The following is a 24,291-nucleotide window of genomic DNA, read 5'->3' as shown; positions in this document are numbered from 1 at the left end:
GTGGAACTTGTAGTTCTTTAAAGTGATCCTTAAGTCTAACATAAAAAATGAGATTTACTCACCTGGGGCTTCCCTCAGCCCCCTGCAGTCGATCGGTGCCCTCGCAGCCCCGCTCCGATGCTCCAGGACACGCCGGAGAACACTTCCGGTTTGGCCGTCACCGGCTGACAGGCATGGGAACGCAAGTGATTCTTCGCGTTCCCAGCCATAATATCGCCCCCTATGCTGCTATTGCGGCCAGGAGCCAGGAGGCCGCAATAGCAGCATAGGGGGCGATGATATGGCTGGGAACGCAAAGAATCGGAGCATCGGAGCGGGGCTGCGAGGGCACCGATCGCCTGCAGGGGGCTGAGGGAAGCCCCAGGTGAGTAAATCTTATTTTTTATGTTAGACTTAAGGATCACTTTAACATCTGGAGAGCCAAGTTTGCAGATCACTGCCTTAGTATTACATAGCCAGAGGTACCCTCAGCATTAGGTAGCTAGAGGAACCTCAGTACTAAGTAGCTAGAGGTGCCCCTGACTGAAGGGAGATTGGGTCAGTGGAATGCCGAGAGCTGGGCGAGTAACCTCTCATTTACACACTCATCAGGACTCTGCATAGGGAAGCAGGAAGGGAGGGACGCACTAGGTGAGGGGAGTGAGCCACCTTTCCATCATCAGGCGCCTGTAGGTATGTGCCTACAGTGCCTTATGGTAAAAACGGCCCTGGCTGGGATGATCAAAATATTTTAAACTGCCTGTAGGAGATTAAAAATATTTTGGAGGCCACTTTAGCTTTAATTGTCCATGTTTTGATGAGCAAGAAAGATAACTTTCTTATGAATGAATTATTCCAGTGCAAACAGGAAGATGCACATGAATCTGTGAATGAAAACAACTGGCTGCATCTGCTTACTGCCCAATTGATTTCATAAGTGATAACATTTAACTCCGGCCTGAGACATGAGGGCCATGAAACGTGGGTTTGGTTGTTTTGCACTTTTTATGTGGTGTTGTTTACATTTTTGAGGTAGATGTATGGATTATTACAAAGGTGGATAAGTGAACATGTTTTAGATAGGTACACTGTTTTATGAAGGAGTTTGATGTGATCATAATGTCATAAATCTGCAGATGTTAGACAAGTTGTAGAATAATACCATAGGAAAGCCACTTTCTCTAGCGCTTTGCTCATTTGTATGATCTCCTCTTTTTTGCTATTGCATTTATAGCAATATAGAATACATTAGTTTACTGAGACTAAGGTGGTGATTGTTATGGTTAGGCTAAGGCATGGGTTAGGGTTAGTGTTAGGATTCTTTGGGGAAAAAGTGAAGCATATGTATAAGATAAAGAGGGGAAGGGAATCATGGTTAAAGTGGTCTAACACCCAGCATTTCAACTTTGCTTTAAAAGATTGCTTACAGCTTAGAAACTATTATGCCAGATTTTCTTTTAAGCAGAAATTCACTGAATGGGTTAAACATGACATTTTAGTGTTGCATTTAGCTAGAAATCCGAGTCTGTGCTGAGGTTTAGATACAAATGTATCTATTTACAATGTAAATAAACAAACACCACTCAGAGAGCACAGAGAACTTCCCAGACAGGCTTTTCAGAGGTCTATTTGCATTCCAAACAAAGATACATTTGTATCTAAACCTCAGCACTGACGCAGATTTCTAGATAAATGCAAAACTAAAAATGTCATGTTTAACCCATTCAGTGAATTTCTACTTAAAAAAAATCTGGCATAATAGTTTCTAAGCTGTAAGCAATCTTAGTTACATAGTTACATAGTTATTTTGGTTGAAAAAAGACATACGTCCATCGAGTTCAACCAGTATAAAGTACAACACCAGCCTGCTCCCTCACATATCCCTATTGATCCAGAGGAAGGCGAAAAAACCCTTACAAGGCATGGTCCAATTAGCCCCTAAAGGGAAAAATTCCTTCCCGACTCCAGATGGCAATCAGATAAAATCCCTGGATCAACATCATTAGGCATTACCTAGTAATTGTAGCCATGGATGTCTTTCAACGCAAGGAAAGCATCTAAGCCCCCTTTAAATGCAGGTATAGAGTTTGCCATAACGACTTCCTGTGGCAATGCATTCCACATCTTAATCACTCTTACTGTAAAGAACCCTTTCCTAAATTAAAGCAAAGTTGAAATGCTGGGTATTAGACCGCTTTAAGGGTTTGAAGCTGATATTTAGACAGAAGAGAGGTTGAATAAAGTGTACCTGAAGGGGAAAAAGTGCCCCAAATGGGTACTTACCTAGATAGAGGGAAGCCTCTGGATCCTCCAGAGACTTCCCCAGTCCCCCTCAATTTTGCCATTCCAGTGTTAGGAACCCCCCAAAGCCAGGGCTTGTCAACTGAGCTCGGCCAAACTCCACAGGCACAGACAGGGCAAAGCTAGAAGGAGCAGAGCTGTGATGGACCCAATTTCTAACCTTCCCTTCCTCCGATCCAGGGGACTATATTTCAGATCAGGTGTTTTTGTGGCTACACTTGTTATGGGTGTGTAAATAATGATGGCCACACTTGTGTTATGACCCCTGTGAGATGGGCCCCAAAGCTGTAAAGGGCACCAAGGGGAGGCAAGGGAAAGGGAGTGAACATTGGGGGGCCCCAAAGTTACGCTGGGGGGCCCCATGAATTGTAGTTACACCATTTGACGCAGATGGCTCACACCTGCGCTCTAGCACAGATCTGGCTTTTTCGCCAAGCCCAAGTGGTGCCTCAGTGCTACTGTGCAGGTGTGGGCTGTGTCGTTCACGTACAGGAGTGTGGCCATGAACTACAGGGGTACCAGCACTGGAACAGTGAGGTGGAGGGAGACTGGGGGGGGGGGGGGAAGCACCTGGAGGATTCCTTCAACTGAGGTAAACTGTGCACAATCCACAGGATTGCTTTAAAGAGGAGCTGTTAGGTATAGGGTCTCAGAGAAAATAAACACATATATCAGTAGCTAAAGATTGGCTGTACTTACATTACATATGCATTTCACTGTCCACGTTTGGATTTCACAGAATTTGTATATAGTATATGCAGAGAATGATGCTCCTGACAGCTCATGGCAGGTTCCATGTTTGTGAAGCCAAATGTGTCGTCATGTCCTGCCTGCTTCTGATCACAGAACAGCTCATACTGAATTACACTAGTTTGCAGTGAATATTAATGAGCCATGTGGCTAGGAACAATAGCGGACTCCTGCAGTGTACGCTGCCCCGAGATTTATCTGTGCTGTGGCTGGACTGAGTTTTAGAAGCTGCTGAAACTTGATCCCGTCTTCTCCTTAGCAGCCGAGGGGAGGGCCCCAGAATGCTTTGCAGTATGTTATGCGGCTTGCGTCCTGCTTAGCTCTAAGCATTGCTGATAAGCATACATCAAAGGTAAGAGAGATCTTTATCTTCAGTAATGTCTTTTTGGCTTCCTTCTAAACTGTTTAACACAGGAGACTAGAGGTTTAAATTAGCTTCTGCAGCCTGACAGTTACTCTTTAAAGAGGAACTTTAGCCGAAGATTGAACTTAATCCCAATCAGTAGCTGATACCCCCTTTCCCACAGGAAATCTTTACCTTTTCTTGAATAGATCATTAGGGACGTCTGTATGGCTGATATTGTGGTGAAACCCCAGTGTGAGGTCATGGCCTAGGTCCTGACATGGTCCTCACAGTTTGCCATCTGTGAACCTCATTGCATTGTGCAATAACAGCCTTTTCCAACTGCCAAGCAAGCAAGGTCTCCTTCTGTGCATAGAACTCAGTAACGAACATTCCACTCAGATCACCCAGAACTAAAGAGGTCACCCCAATGATACATTTTAGAATGTAATTCAGAAAGAATAAATATTTGGATCCTGGTTATACAGGTCCTTCTAAAAAAAAAAATCAGCATATTGTGATAAAGCTCATTATTTTCTGTAATGTACTGATAAACATTAGACTTTCATATATTTTAGATTCAAATACACACAACTGAAGTAGTTCAAACCTTTTATTGTTTTAATATTGATGATTTTGGCATACAGCTCATGAAAACCCAAATTTCCTATCTCAAAAAATTAGCATATTTCATCCGACCAATAAAAGAAAAGTGTTTTTAAAACAAAAAAAGTCAACCTTCAAATAATTATGTTCAGTTATGCACTTAATACTTGGTTGGGAATCCTTTTGCAGAAATGACTGCTTCAATGCGGCGTGGCATGGAGGCAATCAGCCTGTGGCACTGCTCAGGTGTTATGGAGGCCCAGTATGCTTCCATAGTGGCCTTAAGCTCATCCAGAGTGTTGGGTCTTGCGTCTCTCAACTTTCTCTTCACAATATCCCACAGATTCTCTATGGGGTTCAGGTCAGGAGAGTTGGCAGGCCAATTGAGCACAGTAATACCATGGTCAGTAAACCATTTACCAGTGGTTTTGGCACTGTGAGCAGGTGCCAGGTCGTACTGAAAAATGAAATCTTTCAACATTCATTTATAGATTATTTGAGGAGAAGAAAAGCAGATCCGGCACTTGTTGCAATAATTCACAGAGGTGCCTCTGAAGAAGCAGGGAGACCTGCGAAACGGCTGTTAGGCCGATCCCTTTCACTTATGTATAACCTGTACCTGCTGGATTAAAAGAATTGTGAATTATTGTAACCAGTGCCGGATCTGCTTTTCTTCTCCTCAAATAATCTATAAATGAATGTTGTAAAAAAATAAGCAATTTAATTCATGATGTATTTTCACTACAGTTCCTGTGCCGTTTTCCATTGTACATGCTTTGAAGCATTTGGCAAGTTGTTTCAAAATGTAAGGACACCGGCAACATAATTTAAATTGTGGAAACACATTTACATTCCAGTGATCAATGGCAAATGTCTTGCCGGCACCATTTTTAAGCATTTTGAGCTTGTTTTAACAGGGAAGTAGCACAGGGACATTGCATACCACCACACACGGTGCAATGCAATATTTTTAAGACTTCACCGTTTAATTTTTTTTCTGCTAACAAATCATTGGAAAATGCAGATGTAACAGCGCCATGCAAAATTATAACAAAAGTAACTGCAGGAAAAGCTTTCTTTCGTGTTACATGGTATATCAATAGAAATTGTATCGTATCGCAGCAGTGCATATACAATCACAATTTTTAGAAGGAAAGGGCGCTTAAAACGGACCTAAACTCAGAACTTTCTCTCTGCTCAAGCAACAGCATAGCAACCTTACTTGAAGATGAGGGGAGATTTGACAGGCTCTTCTTTTTAAAAACACACAGGGGGCATTTCTCTCTGTTTACCTTGTGTCTTGTGCAAGATTTAAGGTCCACGTTAAATCTTAGGGTTGGTTGGAGATGGCAGAAAAATATCACAACACTGGGGTTGCTGAAAGCACAGAATTGACACTTGTGCACTTTTTTTTTCTTTATAGAATAAAGCAACAAAATGTCAGGACAACATGTGTAATGTAAATAACACAATTCCATTTTGTAGATAATACGGTGGTACCTTTTCTTCTTTACACATTCATAAAGCATGTATTATACACCCATATAAATGGCGGTGACCTAATATGGACATTTTCTTACATTTCACAGGTGAATGGAAAAGAGCTGTCAAGACTGTCCCATGATCAGACGCTGGACACCCTCCGCACCACTAAAGACCCTCTCCTGATCCAAGTGCTAAGGCGCAGCCCACGTATGAAGGGATCCCTGACAGCCTCTTCCCATGACCTCCAGTATGTGGATAGCGGAACGCAGACTGATATCACCTTCGAGCACATCATGACTATGGGCAAGACAAGGCCTCCCAGTCCTGCCGTGGTTGTCCTAGAACCATATGTACTCTCAGAGCTGTGAGTGGACTCTGCTATTAATATGTTCGTTGTCTGTCTGCAGAAAGTGATGTTCCGTTATAATGTTGTTCAGCCTATGCGGACCTATGAATGCTGCCACTGATCATCTTAATTTAAAGAGTGCTGCTTTAATGGTTGTGAGCAGATCCTCTGCACAGGGTCGGACTGGGCCACAGTAGTACAGTTTTTTCCCTCGGTGCCCCCCCCCCCTCCAGGTCTCTGGTGGGCCCCCCCTCCTTGTCTGACAGAGCTCCAATTGCTGCCTGCAGCACAAAAAGTCTCTTCTCAGTGCTGTAATCACTCATGCTGAGAGCAGTGGCGTAGCTAAGGAGCTGGGGGCCTCGATGCAAATTTTACAATCGGGCCCCCCAAGCACTCTATACATAACAATTGATACCATGCACCAAAACCTGCTAATGGCAACTACAGTGTTAGAGGTGCAAGAAAGGGATGGGAAATAGCTTGTTAATGATTACCACTGTTCAAAGTATCTATAGAAGTGATTATTATGAGCACAGGACCAATAGAGAGGCAATACTGTAGTTGAGGGAGGGCCCTTCGGGGCCCCTTTGGCCCAAGGGCCCCGATGCGGTCGCAACCTCTGCGGTCGCAACCTCTGCGGTCGCAACCTCTGCAAAGTAGGACATTACTTTATATTGAGGGAGGGGACTCTATGCAAAGTTTTGCTGGGCAGCAGTGTCTCTTAATTACAATGTTGCTAAGTTCATGTACATTTGGCCCTGTCCATAATACATTATGACCACGCCCACCTTCCGGTGCATGGTCACACCCTTTTTTCACTGCAATCATGGGATGTGTGGGCCCCAGGTTGAAATCTCTTTGGTGGGCCCCCAGTGTCCCAGTCCGTCCCTGCCTCTGCTTTTCATATTGGCTAAGTAACTTACCTAGAATGAGTATGATGTTCAGGTATTGTGACTTGACAATGCCAGCCTGTGTTCGAAGAAAGTAATTTGGGTATGAGGTTGGCAGTTTAATTGGATGCCACCATAGATTGCAATGCAAAGTTGTGGCTACATGGTGAAGGTTGTTTGGTTTAGGCGCTGGCACTTGGCTATTACTATTACCGGTATGCTTATTAGCGATGGTCAAGTAGATGCAAATAACTTGATGCAAATTTATGCAAAATGTGATGCAAATTTATGCAGCTTGAAAATGAACCAATTGAATTTTACCTCGGCAGTATTTGATTGGTTCTTTTTCAAACTACATACATTTGCATAAAAAATGTCATACATTTGCATCAACTCAAAGTTGTTTGCATCTACATGACCATAACTAATTATTATTATTATTATTGTTGAGAGCTGGCTATTGGTTTTACAGATTACATTAGGTGTCTGCATTCGGCTACATGTAGGTGCCCCATTCAATTATGTAAACCAATGGTGCACATGTTTAGAATAGCTGAATGCTAGCTCCTGAACCAAGCACCTAAGAAGGAAGACCGTGGAAGGTGAGTATTGATTATGGTTACAGGTTAGGGTTAGGCATCATCTCAGGAGGGTTATGTACAGAGACAGATATAACAGGGTTAGAAGCTTAGGATTAATCTCAGAAAATAAATAAATAAATAAAACCAAGAGCCAATATAGGGTAATATATCCAAATGAGGGTTGAACCAGAAGAATGTTTAAGCAGTATATGCACATAGGTGGGTTACCGCTAAAGCCACCACTACACTGGCAGGTGGCGAGAATGAGCCCGACTCCACTTGGGTTAAAAAGCTGTTCCCTGTAGGCTTAAAGGTGTAACACCATTCCACTTAGAGTGGGAAAGTGTAATGAAGGAAGGAGAAACAGAGGCGCCCGTGGATATAAAGGATTTAAAGCAATAGTGAAGGAAAATAAAAAAAAAACCTTATGATGATATCACAAATTGATGTGTAGTATGGATAAGGAAAAGAACATTGGTAGCAAAGAAAAGATCATATTTTTTATTTTCAGTTATATAGCTTTCATCAATGTCATCATTCTGTTGCAGTTTTAAAAGCACACTATCTTTTAAACTGTAAAACAAAGCAGAAATGACTGAACTTTCCTGCAGCAAAATCTTATCTCAAACTGTCTCTCAGGCCTGGTGCACACCAAAAACCGCTAGCAGATCCGCAAAATGCTAGCAGATTTTGAAACGCTTTTTCTCCTTTTTCTGCAGCGTATCAGCTAGCGTTTTGCGGTTTTGTGTAGTGGTTTTGGTGTAGTAGATTTCATGTATTGTTACAGTAAAGCTGTTACTGAACAGCTACTGTAACAAAAAACGCCTGGCAAACCGCTCTGAAGTGCCGTTTTTCAGAGCTGTTTGCGGTTTTCCTATACTTAACATTGAGGCAGAAACGCCTCCGCAATCCAAAATCTGCAGTAGCCCGGGAGTATGCGTTTCTGCAAAACGCCTCCTGCTCTGGTGTGCACCAGCCCATTGAAATACATTACCCTAGCGGATCCGCACCCGCAAGCGGATCGCAAACCGCAGCCGAACCACTCTGGTGTGCACTAGGCCTCACTGTTTGTTTGCTGTATTTGACCCAGTGTGTGCAGAGGAGCTCAGAGAAGCTCTTTTGCATATGTAACAACTGAAATTTTTTAACTCTTCCTGTATTGGAAAACAATACGAGACCATTTTATTTGCTACTAATGTTCGATTTCTTAGCTGTACTGCACATACAATTCATCTCACTTTATTTTCACTTCAGGTTTACAGTTTAAAAGGGAGGTAAGGGTGGTTTTACCTCACCAGATGAAAGTGAACCATATAAGTTTCCATATATACTTTATTGAAAAAAGATGCTCAAAGTGCATCGGGTTTTATGGGACTAGCCCAGTTCATCAGGCAAATACATATCTGGGAATAGTATCTGGAACGCACACAAACAGCTGCTCAGCAACAATGTAAAGACTAAGGGCTCTTTCACATCTACAGCGTGTGCAGGAGCCATTCTCCTGCACGCAATAGCCTCTGATGTGTCGTCGGGATATTGCGGTGCGACGCAATCAGCGGCGGTAGCTATTAATTCACCCGACAGGAAAACGCCGGCTCCCGACGATTAAAAGCTCCCGGGTGCGTAGAACCGCAAAGTAACGAAACGCAGCGTCAGGTGTGAAGTTTCGACTTTGCGTCAAAACGCAGGGAACGGGCTTTAGTGTGAAAGAGCCCTAATAGTTATATAATTAATTGTCACAAAGACAAGACAATTAACATTTATATTGTGCTTTTCTCCTGGCGGACTCAAAGCGCCAGAGCAGCAGCCACTAGGACGCGCTCTATAGGCAGTAGCAGTGTTAGGGAGACTTGCCTAAGGTCACCTACAGAATAGGTGCTGGCTTACTGAACAGGAAGAGCAGAGATTCAAACCCAGGTCTCCTGTGTCAGATGCAGAGCCCTTAACCATTACACTATCCAGCCACTATTAGATGTATGGCATACCACCAACAGAAAAGATCAATGACATGGAGACAATTATGACTCTACAGAAGTTCATCCCAAGGTAACCAGGAGGAAGACCCGAGCATTGTCCAGATCACCCTGATAAAATACTAAGTTGGTAGTGACAGGGGCGTAACTAACTAGACTTAACAGGGCCCTCCTGCAAAAATGATAGTGTGGGGCCCCCTTGGTCTTGGAACCTCATGAGGGTCACTTGACTGGGAGTCGGTGAATGGCAGCAGAGAGAGTGTTCTGCTGTGAAACAGCGTCTAGAAGCAGGAAAAAATTACAGACGCTTCCACTACTAGTACTTGCTACTCTGCATGGCGTGAGAAAGTGGCGGGGGCGGTTTTTGTGAGCAAATGGGAGTTTTCCCCAAAGCCCCCAATGGCAGGGGTCGCAGGGGTGATTGCTATGCCCATGGGTAGTGACCTAGTTCCCCATGTACAAACTTAGGTACTCTGAAGTGAACATTGTTGAATATCACTGTGATGAGTCTCTGCACAAATAAGGAAGCATTGCATTAGCCTAAAAAAAAACCTCCTGTTGGTGGTATGAAAGTTGAGCCCTGTGGAGAAATAAAAAGGCTTTTGTTTACCTTTAAAGGTCCAGTGCACACCAAAAACCTCTAGCAGATCTGCAAAACGCTAGAGGTTTTTGAAGCAGATTTCAGAGCGATTCTATGCATGTTTAGAGAGGTTTTCTAAACATGCCTAGCGTTTTTTGGAGCGTTTTTGTGTAGCAGATATCAGATATTGTTACAGTAAAGCTGTTACGGAACAGCTACTGTAACAAAAACGCCTGGAAAACCGCTCTGATGTAGCGTTTTCCAGAGCGGTTTTCCACTTTCCCATACTTTAACATTGAGGCAAAAACGCATCAGAAATCTAAAAACTGCTGCAGCCCCAGAGTCTGTGTTTGTGGAAAAAACGAGCCGCTCTGGTGTGCACCAGCCCATTCACTTTCATTAGCCAAGCAGTGTTCCCCCTGCAAGAGTTTTAAAAAAGGCTTCAGAACTGCCCTGGTGTGCACCAGCCCAAAGTGTCACTGAAGCGGGAAAAAACAAAATATAATATAATGAATTGGTTGTGTAGTAAGGATAATTGTTAGAGCATTAGTAGCAAAAAAAAGGGTCTCATTTTTATTTTCAGTTATATAGTTTTTTGTTTTTTTATAACATTGCATCATTCTCTAATATTTGCAGCTTACACATTACACTCGGCACAAAATACAGTGACAGACACTTGAGATAATAAGCTTCAGAAGACAAAGCTCTCTCTATAAACTTTGAAAGTCTGATGCTACGTACACACATGCGACAACGATCGTTCGTTGAGGACGACGAACGAACTTTTAATTGACGAAAGAACGACCGAAGTAAAGTGAGTTGTAAAAAGTGTGTAACGATCACATCGTTAGAACGAACGTTACACCACGTAAAAGCACTTAATGCGCCTGCGCATAAAATTGTAAAGTTCCTTGGAGAAAAAGTGAAGTACGCATGTCCAGCCTGGTACGAACGATCGTTTCCAACGATGTACCACTTTTGCTAACGATCGTCGGTGGTAAAAATCCGCCAAGACAGAACTTTGTTTTGTAGCGATTTGCCTCGTTCGTCGTTTGCCTTAATAGTCGTTGGTTCGTTTTTTGTAACGATCGTCGTTGGTAAAGATCGGGGAACGATCGTTACAAACGACTATAGTCGCATGTGTGTACGCACCTTGAGAGATCAGTGAAGCTCTTTTGCATAGATAACAACTGGAGTTTCTTAACTCTTCCTGTACTGGAAACAATATTAGTCTCATATCTCTGCTGCTAATGTTTTATTTTTTTTAGCTGTACTACACTTACAATTCATTATATCAGAAGTTTATTTTCACTTCAAATTCCCTTTAAGGCTAATTTCACATATGGTATGGTGGTGTAATATGCATAGCTCTGATAGTGCCCCCCCCCCCCCCCAATAAAAAAAAACCAGTGACCTGCTCCCTACTGGACAGAAAGTAAGTTATTTTTCACTCGATCGGCGCATGCGTGTTGCACCACCACCACAACAATCTAAATAGATTGTTGCAGTGCCATAGACTACAATACAAATGCCCACCTCGCAGTACTGCTTGGCAATGCAGTGCAGAGTTTATGTCGCCTCTGCTCTGTCGTAACCACTTCTGCTGCATCGCGGGTAGTGTGGCCAGTCTCATAGAAACGAGTGGCCACTGCAACTGGGGGAATGGCGGGGGAGCGTACCACGATTTGAAGCAATGCATTGTGTTGTGAAAGGGGCTTCAAGTGCTGGTCGCACAGAGTCGCTCTTTTTTCTTGTACGGAAATCCACCACAGTAAGTGTCTCTCTCATCACCGCTTATACTTTTTTTTAACTAATACATTTTATTAATTTTGCATAGATAATTCAATAATTGATATAGTCCCGTAAGAAACCCAACTCTTCCCCATCACCAATTCTCTGCACAGTCCATCTACAGTCCCAATAATAACCACAAGGATGAAATAAACAGGACTAGAAGACCCATCATATTGTCAATCAAACTTGACTTGATTCATAGTGAATATCGCTAGCAGTAAGGTAAGTTAGCCATGGGGTCCACACTCTATTACTGTGCTGACACCCTATGCATCATTCACATGCTAGATGAAACTCAGCCAACGCCTTTGCCGAGAACCTTACAATGACACCCAATACCTTCAGACACCTCAGCCAGCGATCAGACTGATCCCTGACCAAGACAGAGTATTGTTCTCCCCACTCACCTACCAACCCGAGCCGCTCCGTCAGCCCTTTGCAGGCTAGTGACAGGTCTGTAAAGCTTTGTCTCTGTAATGTCCCCCAAGGGGAGATCCTTGCTGGGTGACTGTTGACATGCCACATACGCGTGTACAAGACATTAGAATGTGACCATAATTGATATTACAAGTATTGCTATCATCTTTGACCAATGTTTTAGTAACAGCTTCTCTACAGTTACACTTTGGAAAACAACACTAGGAATAACAGGTCCTTCTCAAAAAAATAGCATATTGTGATAAAGTTCATTATTTTCTGTAATGTACTGATAAACATACTTTCATATATTTTAGATTCATTACACACAACTGAAGTAATTCAAGCCTTTTATTGTTTTAATATTGATGATTTTGGCATACAGCTCATGAAAACCCAAATTTCCTATCTCAAAAAATTAGCATATTTCATCCGACCAATAAAAGAAAAGTGTTTTTAAAACAAAAAAAGTCAAATAATTATGTTCAGTTATGCACTCAATACTTGGTTCAGGAATCCTTTTGCAGAAATGACTGCTTCAATGCGGCGTGGCATGGATGCAAATAGCCTGTGGCACTGCTCAGGTGTTATGGAGGCCCAGGATGCTTCGATAGTGGCCGTAAAGGGACTCCGAGCAGTGCAGAAACTATGGAAAGATGCATATCATTTTAAAGCTCTCTTTCTCCTCTTTCCAATGATATACAAACCGCCGCCCTACGCCTTTTAGTTTTCGCTATTTTCGCAATTGAAATTGCCGCGGCCGCGATTTCAATCACGAAAATAGAGAAAACTAAAAGGCTTAGGGCGACAATTTAGGTGTCGCCAGAAAGAGGAGAAAGAGAGCTTTAAAATGATATCCATCTTTCTATAGTTACTTGTATTACACAGGGCGACTTTTTCCTAAAGTCAGCAGCTCCATTCTGCTGAATGGAGCTGCTAACACTGGGGAAAGTGTCGTCCTGTGTAATACAAGTAACTATGGAAACTATGGAAAGATGGATATCATTTTAAATCTCTCTTTCTCCTCTTTCTGGCGACACCTAAATTGTCGCCCTACGCCTTTTAGTTTTCTCTATTTTCGCGATTGAAGTCGCGGCCGCGGCAATTTCAATTGCGAAAATAGCGAAAACTAAAAGACGTAGGCTTTAAAATGATATGCATCTTTCCATAGTTTCTGCACTGCTCGGAGTCCCTTTAGGCTCATCCAGAGTGTTGGGTCTTGCGTCTCTCAACTTTCTCTTCACAATATCCCACAGATTCTTTATGGGGTTCAGGTCAGGGGAGTTGGCAGGCCAATTAAGCACAGTAATACCATGGTCAGTAAACCATTTACCAGTAGTTTTGGCACTGTGAGCAGGTGCCAGGTCGTGCTGAAAAATGAAATCATCTCCATAAAGCTTTTCAGGCGATGGAAGCATGAAGTGCTCCAAAATCTCCTGATAGCTAGCTGCATTGACCCTGCCCTTGATAAAACACAGTGGACCAACACCAGCAGCTGACATGGCACCCCAGACCATCACTGACTGTGGGTATTTGACACTGGACTTCAGGCATTTTGGCATTTCCCTCTCCCCAGTCTTAATCCAGACTCTGGCACCTTGATTTCCGAATGACATGCAAAAGTTGCTTTCATCCGAAAATAATATTTTGGACCACTGAGCAACAGTCCAATGCTGCTTCTCTGTAGCCCAGGTCAGGCGCTTCTGCCGCTGTTTCTGGTTCAAAAGTGGCTTGACCTGGGGAATGCGGCACCTGTAGCCTTTTTCCTGCACACGCCTGTACATGGTGGCTCTGGATGTTTCTACTCCAGACTCAGTCCACTACTTCCGCAGGTCCCCCAAGGTCTGGAATCGGTCCTGCTCCACAATCTTCCTCATGGACCGGTCACCTCTTCTCGTTGTGCAGTGTTTTCTGCCACACTTTTTCCTTCCCACAGACTTCCCACTGAGGTGCCATGATACAGCTCTTTGGGAACAGCCTATTCGTTCAGAAATTTCTTTGCGTCTTACCCTCTTGCTTGAGGGTGTCAATGATGGCCTTCTGGACAGCAGTCAGGTCGGCAGTCTTACCCATGATAGAGGTTTTGAGTAATGAACCAGGCTGGGAGTTATTAAAAGCCTCAGGAATCTTTTGCAGGTGTTTAGAGTTAACTTTTTGCCGGTTATCCCGAGCTGCGTGCATATTCCGATCGCCGCCGCCGCTCACCGCTACCCGCCGCGCCGTCCCCCCCCCCCCTCCAGACCCCTTGCGCAGCCTGGCCAATCAGTGCCAGGCAGCGCAGAGGGGTGGATCGGGATTCCCTGTGACGTCCCGACGTCCATGACGTCAGTGACGTCATCCCGCCCCGTGGGGAAGCCCAGCAGGAAATCTCGTTCTAAACGGGAGTGGGTAGGGGGATGCCGCTTGTCAGCGGCTATCATGTAGCGAGCCCTGGGTTTGCTACATGATTTTAAAAAAAAATGTAAAAGTGCTGCGCTGCCGCCTTGCCGTCAGAATTGGAACGGCAAGGGGGTTAATTAGTTGATTCAGATGATTAGATAAATAGCTCGTTTAGAGAACATTTTCATGATATGCTAATTTTTTGAGATAGGAATTTTGGGTTTTCATGAGCTGTATGCCAAAATGATCAATATTAAAATAATAAAAGGCTTGAACTACTTCAGTTGTGTGTAATGAATCTAAAATATATGAAAGTCTAATGTTTATCAGTACATTACAGAAAATAATGAACTTTATCACAATTTTTTGAGAAGGACCTGTATATAACAATCAGTTAATTAAGTAGCTGATCAGTTTGGCCATTTACTTTAATTAAAAAAATTAGGCCTTTGTCAGATAATCAATCCTGGCTATAGACTGAGCTGCCCAGCCCTGCCTCCTTTGCCACGCACTAGAGAAATCTGAGAGTGGTTGAAGCCACACTGACTGCTTCAGAGTGGGTAGTGGAGGGATTCATCTTATGTATCTTACAGCCGTCACAGGCCACTAAGCCATTTATCTCACTAATGCCTCTTTAATCAATGGAAGTGTGAAACTGATAAATGACCTAAGCTGATGACGTATACACAGGGGCGTAGCAATAGGGGTTGCAGAGGTTGCGACCGCATTGGGGCCCTTGCGCCAGAGGGGCCTTGAAGGGCCCTCCCTCAACTACAGTATTAGCGCTCTATTCCTGTGCTAGTGGTAATTATTAACAAACTATTCCCCACTACCTTCTTGCACCTGTACACTGACACTGTCGTTGCCATTGGCAGGTTTTGGTGTGCCGTATCAATTGTTATGTATAGAGTGCTTGGGGTGGGGGGGTTGGGGCATTGTAAAACTTGCCACTGGGTATACAATTCCTGAAGTTCTCCCTTGATATATCATTTCCTGAACAGTACCAATGAGTAAAATCCAGTGGAAAAGCCAAAGGGGATGTAGACAATGTGACTGCACCAGGCCCTCTGGACCTGAGATGCCTTTCTCCAGTCACTGCATTAGTTCTTCACTGACACTATAGGCAGGGCCGGTTCACTCATGAAGCAAGGTGAAACATTTCCATCAGGCGCAGAGATTACAGGGGCAGCATTTTTGTACTGTGTTTACACTAACAGCATGCAGTCAGAGTAGGAGGAGAAGCGAGAGGAGAGCTAGGTGAAGAGGTCATCATTGGGGAAAAGCAGCTTGTTGTGCTGTGTGAGGAGTCTGACAGTGAGTAGGGAGGAGGCAGGAGAGCAGCAGTGTTTCAATTGACTTGCACAGCAGAAGGGAGGAGGTGGCACTGCTGCCCTGACTAAGGAGGAATTGAGGACGGCCGACTGGCTGAGGGTGAGCAATTTGTTTGTCACAGACTCACAGCCAGCCAGTGTGTTATTGTGTTGAGCTGCGACGTCATGTGAGAACATTAAATGAAGCAGAGTAAATTCCTGGGTGCTGTGCGATCATTCCAAATTGGGGGGCGCACCCTCAGAAGTTTGCCTCAGGCAGCAAAAAGTCTAGAACCAGCCCTGGCTGTAGGTTTGGAGAAAGGCGAGATGTAAAACTTGCTGTAGGGCTCATAGCTCTAGAACATACATGTCAAACTCCAGCCTGCAGAGCATCAAGTTTGGCCTGCAAGTGGTTTCTCCACATTGCCTTGTTTTGCCCACTCTTGAACACCAGGGAACCTATATTGAAGATGAAGCCCTATGGGTGAGAGAGGGAGTGCCACTAGTCACCAGGGAAGTGTATAGGGGAGGGAGGAGGCATTAGACACTAGGGAACTATATAGGGGAGTAGGAGGCATTAGACACCAGGGACGTATATAGTGGAGGGAGGGGGTGATTAGAAACCAAGGAAGTTTCTAGGGGAGGGAGGAAGCATTAGACACCAGGGAACTGTATAGGGGAGTGAGGGGGCCCACTAGACAATAGGAAACTGTATAGGGGAGGAAGGGGACCACCAGACACCAGGGAACTGTATAGGAGAGGAAGAAGGGGCCATTAGACACCAGCCAACTTTATAAGAGAGGAATGTGGCCAGTAGACATTGAGGTTGGCCTGCGACTTGGTCCCAGTGTTCAATTTTGGCCCACTTTGTATTTGACACCCCTGCTCTAGAGCCAGGGCTAGCGCTGCTATTAAGGTAAAGGGGGCAATTGCCCCAGGGCCCTCAACCACTGCCAGCCCCTCACCCCCACCAGTTGGGATGGTCTCCCCCCTGACTGCTCCCGATTCCCTGTGGTCCCCGCATGATGCGTGGCTAGCTGCATTGTAATAATTCGCCTGTCTCAGTGCACTGCTCCATCCATGCTCCATATTCTTTCCCACTGCCTGCCTCTTCTCCATGACCCAAAGCATGTTATTTAGGCATAATATGGAGAAGAGCCAGGCAGTGGGCTGAAGACAGAGTACGGACAGAGCAGCTGGGACAGGTGAGTTATTACGATGCAGCAAGCAACACATCGTGCAGGGGCCACGGGGACCTGGGAGCAGTCAAGGAGAGACCACATAGGGGAAGTGGGCGCAGCACCTGGCTTGGAGGCCCGGTGACTGACCTTGCTGGGGGGTCCCAGTTTATTACCTTTGTCCTGGACCTCCCTGTCAGTTAAACTGGCTTTGCCTGTAGCCATGCCACAGAGTGGGTCTATTAAATCTGAGGTTAATGGGTTTATTGGGGAACTGCAAATTATTAATCTGTTTATAAACAGTTGATGAAACATGATTGTGTGTTCCTGAAGTGCGCGATTCTCTGCGGATCCGACAGCCCCGCAAGCAATTATTACAGTAGATCAATTGCCGATTCTCTTGATGCTTGTAAATTCTCTTTTGTATGCCATTTTATTTTTCAATAAAAACTGTAGTGTTTGTCTATGATACGGCTGTGAAACGTAAATCGGTCACGGCCAATCGTAACTAGATACGGGAGTCATAAGTAGCGTTCTAGTTTACTCTGTAGACGACAGCGTATTATTCCAGCTGCTTATTGTTTAGGGAAAAATGTCACCAGGAAGTGTGATTTATATCTAGCTGAATGCTCCCAGCTCTGACATATTAATTCACAGTGTCAGACAGGAGCCATACAAACAGTTCCTTGTCTGATACTGAGAGCAATCAGTGATTGGAGCTGACACTTCTCATCAATGATTTGTTCATGGTGCGAAACAGAAAGCTGTTTGTACACATTTTTTCCAGTCACTAAGAATGAATTATGGTATGGGTGCTGTCAGCTACATTAAATCACAGCTCCCACCAATGTCAGAAAATGGACCCAGGCATCCATTTATAGTAATGGTGAACAAGGTTGCCATCAGAATCCCTAAGTTTTGTAGGCTCTTTAGAACATAGACTTCCATGCCCCCTGGACCCCCATTTTTGGTAAAATTATGCGCATCTTTGCACCCAGTACTGGAGCACTGCCACCCCCTGAATGCCCTGATCATGATCACTCCATTGTAGTGGGTACCTCAGGCCCATGTTATTCCAGAAGCATATCTAGGGAAAACTGCTCCCATGGCAAAAACTTGGGGGGGGGGGGGGGGACGCATCCTCCAAATATCTTAACATGTAATCTTGGTTTAGTTGGATATTATTATTATGATGATTATTATTAATACAAGTTGAAGTGAAGCATGACTTGTAAGAATGGACTATCACAATAGGTCAGCCCATGCATATCCCCAAATAACAGGAAACTTGATCCCCTAAAAGATGTAACCAGGCAGCTGAATGTCCCCCAGATAAAATCTAGTATCTGTATGGAGAACACCAAGGATGCTACGGAGCAGATCCCCCAGTAAGAGGCGCCCATGGCACATGCCATACCTGCATTCCTGTAGATACGCCTCTGTTATTCACTTTTAAAGGGCACATAAAAGGAATACAGAATCTGCCATGTGCTGGCACATATAAAAATGTTTGGCTGTTCCATAGATCTGGTAATTTTAATCTTTCCTAAAGCTTGTGCTAACTTTGGAATCATATCATCTGAATTGATAATTTAGTGGAGGGTTTCTCAAACCCATGCACGGGACTTCCCACGTGCATGTTGGGAAACACTGATTTCGTGTTAATATCTTCCCTCTGTATAGGTGTTGTCTGTAGTCAATGGCCTCCTCTCTTGCAATCAGTCAAATGCTTGGCCAATGCTGCATATTTGTATAGATGTTGCCCGAGGTCGGATGTCTCCTTGCCCATTGCGTGTGTTGTCACCACAGTTGGGAGCCTCCCACTCATCTTCTGTGTACATTATAAAATGGTACCCACAAATTTTGGCCCCAGATAAAGCTACTAGTAGAATATTAGTAATGTGACCGATAGTCTATTGTGCGCCGTATAATGCCAATAGTAGAATAGTGGTAAAATTACCGATATTCTATCACTTTGCCTAACCAACCTCTCTCACTAACACCACCCCACCTACTCCTAATACTAACCTACCCTATGCCAGACAGTAACCCCCTCCCCCCTCCCAACCACCACCTCCTATCCATGCTTAACACTACAGTTAGCAGATGTTGGTTTTGGCTGAACTCCATGCACTAGCTTCATTAAAAACTATTTCTACCCAGGTGGTTTGTCCATTCATGGCAGTAAGATCTAATTACTCCTATACCTTATGATTTAAGATATGTTATATTCTGGGCACCTCCTACAAGTTTTTTCAGTTGTAGTCCAACCCTTCAGGGTAGTATATGGTACACCATGTGTCCAAATACCTAACAAGAGAGACCAACCAGAACCTGCTGAGCGGTTCTGGGATTCTGAACAGGAACGGTTAATTTCCCGTAGGCTCTGTCGGTGGTTGCAGGAGTGCAACCCATCCTTGTGCATATATTTCAATACCCTACTCATACCAACTTTACTTAACGATGCTGCGCCATGGGGCTCCTGGTCTCTCTTATTACAGAACCTTGGCGGTTGCAAGCTAAACCACCAGGAATCATCCCATATTCCCTAGTTAAACACGTAGCTCTACTATACACACCAGCACCTAGCATGCAAGACAAGACAAAGAACATTAATATTTATATCATGCTTTTCTCCTGGCGAACTCAAAGCTCCAGAGCTGCAGCCACTAGGATGCGCTCTATAGGCAGTAGCAGTGTTAGGAAGTCTAGCTTAAAGGAATACTGTAGGGGGTCGGGGGAAAATGAGTTGAACTTACCCGGGGCTTCTAATGATCCCCCGCAGACATCCTGTGCCCACGCAGCCACTCACCGATGCTCCGGCCCCGCCTCCGGTTCACTTCTGGAATTTTAAAGTCTGAAAACCACTGCGCCTGCGTTGCCGTGTCCTCGCTCCCACTGACGTCGCCAGGAGCGTACTGCGCATGGCACAGACCATACTGGGCTTGTGCTATACACTCCTGGTGACGTCAGCGAGAGCGAGGACACGGCAACGCAGGCGCAGTGGTTTTCAGACTTTAAAGTCTGAAATTCCAGAAGTGAACCAAAGGCGGGGCCGGAGCATCGGTGAGTGGCTGCATGGGCACAGGCTGTCTGTGGGGGACCATTAGAAGCCCTGGGTAAGTTCAACTCATTTTCCCCCAACCCCCTACAGTATTCCTTTAAGGTCTACTGAGTATTGTAAGTACAAGTTTACTGAACAGGAAGTACTCATCGACAACAAGTTAAATAATCGTATATTAATGACAAGCTGCTGCAGCTAAAGCTAATAAAATTAGCATTAAAAGGTAAAACTCGAGATGCTAGCATAATATTGCCCCGTTTAGCTCTCTAGTAAGGCCACATCTGGAATATGGAATTCAGTTCTGGGCACCACATTACAGGGAAGATATTGCAGTTTTAGAGCAGGTGCAGAGACGAGCAACAAAATTGATATGTGGGATGGAAGGTCTCACTTACCAAGAAAGGTTAGATAAACTGGGTTTATTTAGTCTGGAGAAAAGACGCCTTAGAGAGGATCTAATTAACATGTATAAATACATCAGAGGGCAATGTAAAAGCTTGGCGGATGAGCTTTTTGTCCCTAGGCTTGCACAAAGGACTAGTGGACATGATCTGCGCATGGAGGAAAAAACGTTTTAGACATTTATTTAGGAAAGGGTTCTTTACAATAAGAGTGATTAAGATGTGGAATGCATTGCCACAGGAAGTACTTATAGCAAATTCTATATCTGCATTTAAAGATGGTTAGATGCTTTCCTTGCGTTGAAAGATGTCCATGGCTATAATTTCTAGGTAATGCCCAGTGGTGTTGATTCAGGGATTTTATCTGATTGCCATCTCGAGTCAGGAAGGATTTTTTTCCCCTTTTGGGGCTAATTGGACAATGCCTTGTAAGGGTTTTTTCGCCTTCCTCGTGTTCAACAGGGATATGTGAGGGAGCAGGCTGGTGTACTTTTGTTTTCTGGTTGAACTTGATGGATGTATGTCTTTTTTTCAACCCAAATAACTATGTAGAGCTGAGATTTGAACCTATCTTACTTTAGAGGTATAGGAACAGCGCAACAGTCAGTAAGCATTTGTTAAAATGTCCTCTGTAATGGCTTCTTCTATATTCCTGTCACTTTAAGATAGCTTTAATAAATTCCAGTTGGTTCCTCTAATGAATTACCGGTAAAACATGGGGTCTTTTAAAAAATGTTTTGCTTCGTTTTTACAGAAAGTTCTCCTACATCGATATTGTCTGTTTTAATTGAAGTAATGTTTTTCTTTTATAATTTGATAATGCCAATAATGTCAATTTGCACGTATTACTTTTCTTGGTGTTGTAGCCCACCCATTGGGAATGAGTTCTACGAGGCGGGAGAATACATGGATGGGGTGCAGCCAGAGGGAGAGCGTGCAGATGAGCTGGAGTATGAAGTGAGTTGATTTGTTCTCCCATTCTCTGTATTGATTTGTTGATTATTTTCCCCCTTTATTTTATGGTTATTATGGCTGAATGCAACAGAAAAACATTGTGTTTCATCCTAATCACTAAATGCTTTGTGTGCAGAGTCTTTCATGTAAAAGAAAAAGTCTCCTCATTTGTTCTTGTTTTTCTACTGTCCTTGTTGTTTGACCTTTTTATCATTGTCCTGTTTGTCACAGCAGAACTGCCAGTAATTGCAATTGCAATTGTGACTGCACACCGATTGTCGATTGTAATCCAATCTGAGATTGGTCCATGTAGGAACACTGGAATATAAACATTGGGAATCAATTCTATCCGATCAGCCGATCGATCGATTTGTGGCCGATTTTGATCAATTTAGATCGACCTAGATTTTCCATCCTGTCAGATAGATCAAATCGATCTGTTGCTGGCAGTAGATCGATGGCCCATAGAGTTGCATTGGATCTAATGGTCCAATAGTGCATTTAGATCGATTTCCAATAGATTTCATTCTGAAATGTATTGGTAATCTGTTCCTAGTGTGTGGCACACATCCGATAGATTCCTGTCAGATTCAACTTGACAGGCATCTGACAGAAATCTATCTGATGGTCTAATCTGCTGCAAATCTATAAGTGTATGGCCACCTTTAGGGTTTTTCTCTGCCAGAGAGAAACCAAACAGTTCATCCAAGCCAGAAGGCAAGGAACTGACAAATAGGTGTGAAGGAGACTCAAACTGACACCCCTGCACCCCAACCCCGCTAGCTGAATACTAGAGAGCGCTAAAGCTCAGCGGGAGGTAAGGGGGGAATAAACAATTTCACAGCCTGAATGGAGCCACAAGCAAATTGTGCCTGTACATATAAAATATAAACATGCATTTCTTATTTGTCCTTGCTTGAATTGAGTTATACACTCCACATTTCATTGTAGTGGAATATAATTCCATAGCCACGTTTGGGTTATGGGACAAGCAGAAGGCCTAATATGATAAAGTCATGTATTTCAGGTCATTTGTTTTGCCACCGAAAGCCCTACTGCAAGGGCGGACCCCGAGTTCAGATCCCCACTGAACTAAAAGTCCATCCCTCAAGTCTCCATTTTATAACATCACTTGTAATGTACCTGAGATGGGATAAAGTGCAGTATTTATACTTACCTGGGGCTTCCTCCAGCCCCATGTGGTCCGCAAACTCCATCACCATCATCCCTGGCTGCTTCGTTGTCCTGTGTTCACCTATGGTAGTTTGTCCAGTTACGGCCAGTCATATATTATTGCACATGCGCAGCCCAGCCACGCGCACGCCCTCATTGCACGCCTGCAACCTGGAGTGTTCTGCACCTGCACAGTACTACTGTGCAGGTGCAGAACGCTCCTGCAACAAGAGCATGATAGGGGCACATGCATGGCGGGGCCGCACCTGCACAGAAGAGCTCGACTGTCCAAAATACCTGAGTTGACCATGAGACGATGGAGTAGCTGGCGATGGAGACCACGGACCACGTGAGGTCCCAGGTAAGTATAACTATTGCTCTATAGCCTTTCTCAGGTTTCCTTTAAGGAACTTGCAGCTAGCAGGACTTTTTTTCTATTTCCACAAAAAGGACTGACATGAAATCTTCAAATCTAAGTATTCTCCAGGCTTAGAATAGTCAGAATATATTTATTTCCCTTTCTTCGTTTATATTAGAATCGGTGGGGGCAGCTTTTATGCCATGTACCATATTTTTCTGAATATAAGACACTTTTTCTCCCCCCAAAAGGGGAGAAAAAGTCCCTGCGTCTTATTTTCCACATACAGGTAGTCCCCCAGCTTATAAATGATACAAACTGCTGACCTGCCGCAATATCAGGGACTCCCTGCATAGTCCCCCATGTCCTCCTCTAACTCCCATGTCCATCTCCGCTCCCTGTGTATAGTTACCATATTTTTCGGCATATAAGACGCTCCGGCATATAAGACGCACCTTGGTTTAGAGGGCAAAAATAAAGGAAAAAAAATAAACTAAACCTAGGTGCGTCTACACTGCCGGGGCGTCTTATGGACCTTTTAGCCCCTAAAACTGCCTCTATGCTACTCTATCTACACTACACTAATCCCTGCTGCCCTAACAACTAAACTACACAGCAATACAATACACTACACTACCACAACACATTAATACACTTCACTACACTATGCTACACTACACTACCACAACACACCACTGCAATACCCTTCACTACACTATACTACACTACAATGCACTGACACAACACACAGCTTCACTACACTACACTGTACTATACAAACACTAAGCTGAACTACAATGACATGAATACTACACCTGTTCCTGCCGCAATGCTCCTCTTCCCCTCGCTTCAGCCGCGATCCTCTTCACCTCCTCAGGCGCAGTTCTCGAATGCCACCTCCGCCGCCAGGTCCTCCGCTCCTGTGAAGGGGAAAAGAAAACATTAGTGGCATTGTCCCCCTCTCCTGCCGGGATCCGCTCAGCGCTGCCACTCACGGAAAGTCGCCGCCGCCCCCTCCGCCGCTACACGCCGAGCGTCCATCCTCTTGCCCTCCTACTTCCTGTTTACATCACGTGCAGCCGTGTCATGCGTAGCCCGAGCGCAACGCGTCTGGGGCTACGCATGACGCGGCTGCACGTGATGTAAACAGGAAGTAGGAGGGCAAGAGGATGGACGCTCGGCGTGTAGCGGCTGAGGGGGCGGCGGCGACTTTCCGTGAGTGTCAGCGCCGAGCGGATCGCGGCAGGAGAGGGGGACAATGCCACTAATGTTTTCTTTTCCCCTTCACAGGAGCGGAGGACCTGGCGGCGGAGGTGGCATCCGAGAACTGCGTCTGAAGAGGTGAAGAGAATCGCGGCTGAAGCGAGGGGAAGAGGAGCATGGCGGCAAGATGGGTAAGCGCTTCCCTGCGCACTCTGCAACATTTTTT

General features: G+C 44.4%; 1 protein-coding gene across 3 annotated transcripts in view; it reads left to right on the top strand.

Moving 5' to 3' along the window:
• Positions 1–24,291, top strand: part of PDZD4 (PDZ domain containing 4) — a 217,153-nt gene that overhangs the window by 176,291 nt on the left and 16,571 nt on the right. For all 3 annotated transcript variants that reach the window (XM_068248207.1, XM_068248205.1, XM_068248206.1), the window contains exons 2-3: positions 5,569–5,828; positions 21,244–21,334. In XM_068248207.1, the coding sequence (XP_068104308.1) occupies positions 5,569–5,828; positions 21,244–21,334 (351 nt within the window). The remainder of the gene's footprint in view (positions 1–5,568; positions 5,829–21,243; positions 21,335–24,291) is intronic.

The sequence above is a fragment of the Hyperolius riggenbachi genome, chromosome 8, assembly GCF_040937935.1.
Source record: "Hyperolius riggenbachi isolate aHypRig1 chromosome 8, aHypRig1.pri, whole genome shotgun sequence".
NCBI lineage: Eukaryota > Metazoa > Chordata > Amphibia > Anura > Hyperoliidae > Hyperolius > Hyperolius riggenbachi.
The sequence above is the reverse complement of the archived record's forward strand: the minus strand, read 5'-3'. Positions and strand labels throughout refer to the sequence as shown.